At 35.6% G+C, this 4,661-nt stretch overlaps 1 protein-coding gene across 1 annotated transcript; it reads right to left on the bottom strand.

The window, feature by feature from the left end:
* Positions 1 to 3,535: 3,535 nt before the first annotated feature.
* On the bottom strand, positions 3,536 to 4,336 carry LOC149890511 (uncharacterized). The gene has a single exon (XM_090081066.1). The coding sequence runs from the start codon at positions 4,334 to 4,336 to the stop codon at positions 3,536 to 3,538; it is 801 nt and encodes a 266-aa protein (XP_089937192.1).
* Between the last annotated feature and the right edge of the window lie 325 nt (positions 4,337 to 4,661).

Here is a 4,661-nt window from a genome sequence, read left to right as displayed (position 1 = left end):
TCTTTTGGTGGTAAGTGCGTTTCTTGAAATTTATCGAATCCGTCCACCCAATCGTAAGGGTATACGCCTTTTTTACAAAGCAAATTAAATTTTTCACCTTCAAAATGTAATGCAAGGCTTTTAAACTGCTCTGGCTTTAAATTTTTAGACAAAGTATCCAAACTGGAGGAAAGGAATTTAAAGCTGTCGATGAACCTCAATTCAATTTTTTTGTTTTTTGGTTTTCCATCTTTTCCAATGTACTCTCCCACTTTGATTTTTTTCGAGAAACTGATATATTTTTCTTCATTGTTGGGTATACAAGTGATCTTTCCACCTAATTTCTTGATGAACAAATGAGCGTCGTATCCAGACAAGTTATGAAAAACGACCGGGATGAATTTTGGAACTTGAAATTTTTTATTGCAATCGTCGTGAGCCGCTCCTCGATATTTTCCAGTAAAATGACAGTGATCGCGTACTTTGTCGTCTTTGAGATTTTTATTGCAAATGTGGCAAACTGTTGCGGATTTGAAATTATTTTCGTCCTCTTTTGTCAAAACCATCTTTTTTTTCTCGATTTTTCCGAAAATTTCTTTTATTTCTTTTTCCAAACTTTCGACAAAAAATTGAGCCACGTCTTGGTTCTCGTTTGACGATTCGGAAATGGATGGTTCAGCATCATAAACGGTTTCATCAAAACATTTGATGTAATAGGAAAAGGAACTTGGAATGTGTCTTTGAAACTTTTTTGTGTAAGACTGGTTTGAGTTGGGAGCGCACGAGCCTATCGGCTTGATAAAGCTTTCAAAGTCAGCATATACGATAAATGGAACCCTCATTGACTTTCCGATGCCTTTAAACTGAAGAGTTGCACCCTTTTTAGGAAGTTCAATTCTCATTGGCGCGTTTTTATAACAATCTTCTCGATGTTTTTGAAGCTTTTCTTCTTGATCATAACATTGAAGACACCTTCTGCAAAAATGTTGTTTTCTTTTACCTTTTGATGCTGAGGAGCCAGCAAATCGACTGAAACTATTAATGAGACAGTAATGTTCTGTGTCTTCGTTTTTAATATACAGCAAATCAACATTATGCTTTCGATCGAGAAAGTCAGATACTTTCAAAGGGTTGGGTTTTTTATTTTCATACTCAAAAACGTTGATGCTAATAGTTGGATTATTTTTTTCAAACTTGTCAATATTATGGTAATTCACAGGAAACTCCATTCCTTCCCAATTCAGCTCTTTTGACTTTTCAATCAAGTCTTCATCAATTCTTTCGTTGTTTTTATTTTTCAGATTCAACGCTCTGGTAACTGACCATTTAAAGCATTGATTGTCGTTGTTTTTCATGTTGATGATTGCTTTTTTGTCTTTTAGATCGTCAGTCAGCTCAATGTAGGATCCACCGCTGAGAGGTGTGTAATCGATAAAGTTTATATCCATTCTTAAAATCTTAGATAGGGTGCTATTAGAACCTAAAGCATTGTATTTGACACTACTTTCCAAGACTTTTTCTTCCATCTCACCCATGAGTTCTCTTACATCTGTAGCTGCTCGAATAATTTCCGAGCTGGATGAAAAGCTTGCTTCCCGAGTCACTTCTTCACCAGTCATGATGCTTACAGATTTCATTTCTCACGTTAAAATAATTCTTACTTTTGTATCCCTTTCTCCTTCCATGGTTTGAATGGCAGACTCTCTTACCAAATTAAAAAAGGATGCAATGTCTTGATATTGAGAAGAAGGCTCGTAAGAATATAACCTAACAGTACTACCCAACGCGTGTTCAGTCAACTTGAATTTTATTTTATAAGGCTTTGACAAGGGCTGTTTATACACTGTTTTTAATACAAGTGATTTTATAGACTGTATCTTTTTATCGATTTGTTCCGCTGATTCGTTTACCTTCTCCTTGACTACTTCAGGAACGTAGGGTTCTATCCAATCTTTAACATCATCAAACTTAGTTTTAACATACGACGCCACACTTTTTGCAGCTGCCTTCAGACTTGAAAAAAATGAAGGTCTCGGTGGAATGACTGGTTTTGGTGTTATGGCAGGTGTTAAATCTAAAACCGGTTCATCAAGGATGTGTTTTTGCAAATGAATTGGTTTTGGAGCAATAGGAGGTTTTACCACAGGTCTTGGTGGAATGATTGCTGGTTTCGGAGCAATAGGAGGTTTTATCACTGCAGAAGGAACAATCCTTACTTTTGTTGGCTTTATTGAAACTTTTGCCGGTTTTATTGAAACTTTTACAGCTGGTCTAACAAACCTAACCACGGTAGCATTATTAGGCAAAGGTCTTGCCTCAGTCGTTCTCCTACGAAGAGAAGCAGGAGCAGAGACAACTCTAGGAGGTTGCAAAGCCATTATAAGTTCCCCCTTTCTCATTTTAGAATACCCTCTTATTTTTTGCCTTTTAGCAATTTCTTTTAATTCTTTCAACGTTTTGTTTTCCATTTTTATTATAGCAAGAAATTTATTTAACCCAAAATCATTTTTCTAATATTTTTATTTCTTTTCAATTCTCTGAAAAAGAATTGAAAAAATTTTTTACATTTCTCACGGACTTTTTCTTTCAAGCTTTTCCGAATTTAAAATTTCAATCTTTATTCCATCTTCCACTTTTCCATTTCGACGTTCTAAATATCTCCATCCATGTCCTGTCTTTTTCATTGCTTTGTAAAGGGATTTGTATTCAACCACTTCCCCGGTTTCCATATTGGTTGTTTTCACAGACACAGGTTTATTTCGAATTGAAGCAAGCCTCTCATATTTTGGATCGATCGGTTTTTTTTCCGTTTTCTCATTTTTCATTTTTATTTCTTTTTTTGGTCGACCCACTGACCTGTGTTCTTTTACACCTTTCAAAAGCGAATCTTTACTTATTAGATTATTATCAATCGCAATCATCATCAAAGGCAACAATTTGTTTGAGGTTAATGTGATTCCATTTTCCATAAGCAAATTTTTCAGAAAATTTTTTGTATATCTCATGTTTTATTTTTAAAAAGAAAAAAATTTATTTAGATCATTTTTGTTAAGAATCTCATGACGAACTTTCAAACCTAATAAACAACGTTCATGTTGGTTCCGTCGGAATCGAATTTGATCAATCTGTCTGAAATGATCACTGCAAAAATAACGGTGTTTTCTGGTACTGCTGTTCGAAATTTGAGGTTGACCACCAATTCTGCCGTTTCAGAAACAACTCTTTCTTTTTGCTTGCTAATGTCTACAAAAAACAACGGATACAAATTTTTATATTCAAGCAGAGACAAACCAGATTGACAAACAAGTTCGTTTGTACAATAATATTTATCGTCAAAAGAGAACGCATCAGAATGAGCCATGGTAATTTTCTTTTCTCCAAAATTCAAATCATAATTGTAATTTGGATATTTTATTCCATTGACGGTTACGAAAAAATTGCTGACATCACAATGGTTGAAAATGGCTGGATTTATAATTTGACTGGAATTCTTGTTTGTCTGAAGTCCAAGCACGATATATCTCGGAACGCTTTTGTCTGTGATTCTTCCTAGGGTCTAAGTGAATTCTGTTAGACCAGCAGGAATGACCTGTCTTTCGACTCTGTTTGACTTATAAGCTACTGGGACGGAAATTTTACTCGCCATTAATTTCAAGAATTCGGATTTCTTCGAAACATCCAACTCAATTCTAGGCATAAAAAGTCTAAATTTTTTAAGGTCGATCATTCCTGCGGCAACAGTCTCGGCTCTGTAAATGGCGTCGTCGTATTCTTTTTTTGAAAAGGTAATTTTGTGTCTGAATCCATAGACAACTTTGTCGTAAGTTTCGCAAAAACCAAAAATGTGTTTTAATGGTATCTTGAACGAAAATGCACCAATGGATGTCGTGTCTGCAAACAAGTGGTCTCGCCTTACAACAAACCCTGAATTTCCGGTGGCGTTTGAAGTGTCTTTATACCACATTTGCTTCAAACCATCTGCAAGCTGAAAACCAAAAGGGTATTTCAACAATCCAAGCATGGTTGTTCCTTGACCTGAATACATAACCCTTTCCACTTGTTGTCCTCCTAAATCATAGGTGACATCGCTGAACAAATACATGATGGCGTTGTTTATCAGAGCAATGTTGTCTGCTGCTGTGTATGCAGTCCCATCCGCTTTTTTGAGAACCCCTTCAACGAGGATGTAAGCCTCAGACGGAACTGTTTGCACAGATTGACAATCAATTTCAAAAATGATCTCTGCTGAAGAATTTAAATCGAGGTTTGTTGGGTGGTACTCGAAAAAATCAACTTTTTCAATTCCAGTGTCATACTCTGGCATTTCATCAACTCTTAATCTATCGGTGTTTATCATTTTTAAAATGAGAAAAAAAAATTTATGTCATTTTTGATTCGTTAAAATAATCAAGCAATCAAAAGCCCGCTCCCCATTTTAACGAGATCTTGGATTCTAGTCGCGTTCTTTTTCGTCATTTTCTTTTTCACTTGAATGGAAGAACCAAACATTTTTTTATGCAGCTCTTCCATTGGATTAATATACGGATCAGTCTTTGCCGCTTCGTTTACAATCGTGGTGAGTATTTGGTTTGGATTCACTGTTCCTGTCTTGGCGTAAACTTTTTCAAGCGCTTTTTTTCCTTTGTCGATGGCAACGTCTTTAACAGTGGATATAGCTGAAG

Source organism: Hydra viridissima, unplaced genomic scaffold (genome assembly GCF_058129835.1).
Source record: "Hydra viridissima isolate aposymbiotic clone 2 unplaced genomic scaffold, HvirCarnegie_v1 scaffold_3, whole genome shotgun sequence".
NCBI lineage: Eukaryota > Metazoa > Cnidaria > Hydrozoa > Anthoathecata > Hydridae > Hydra > Hydra viridissima.
Note: the sequence above shows the minus strand (reverse complement) of the source record. Positions and strands in the feature narration are given on the sequence as shown.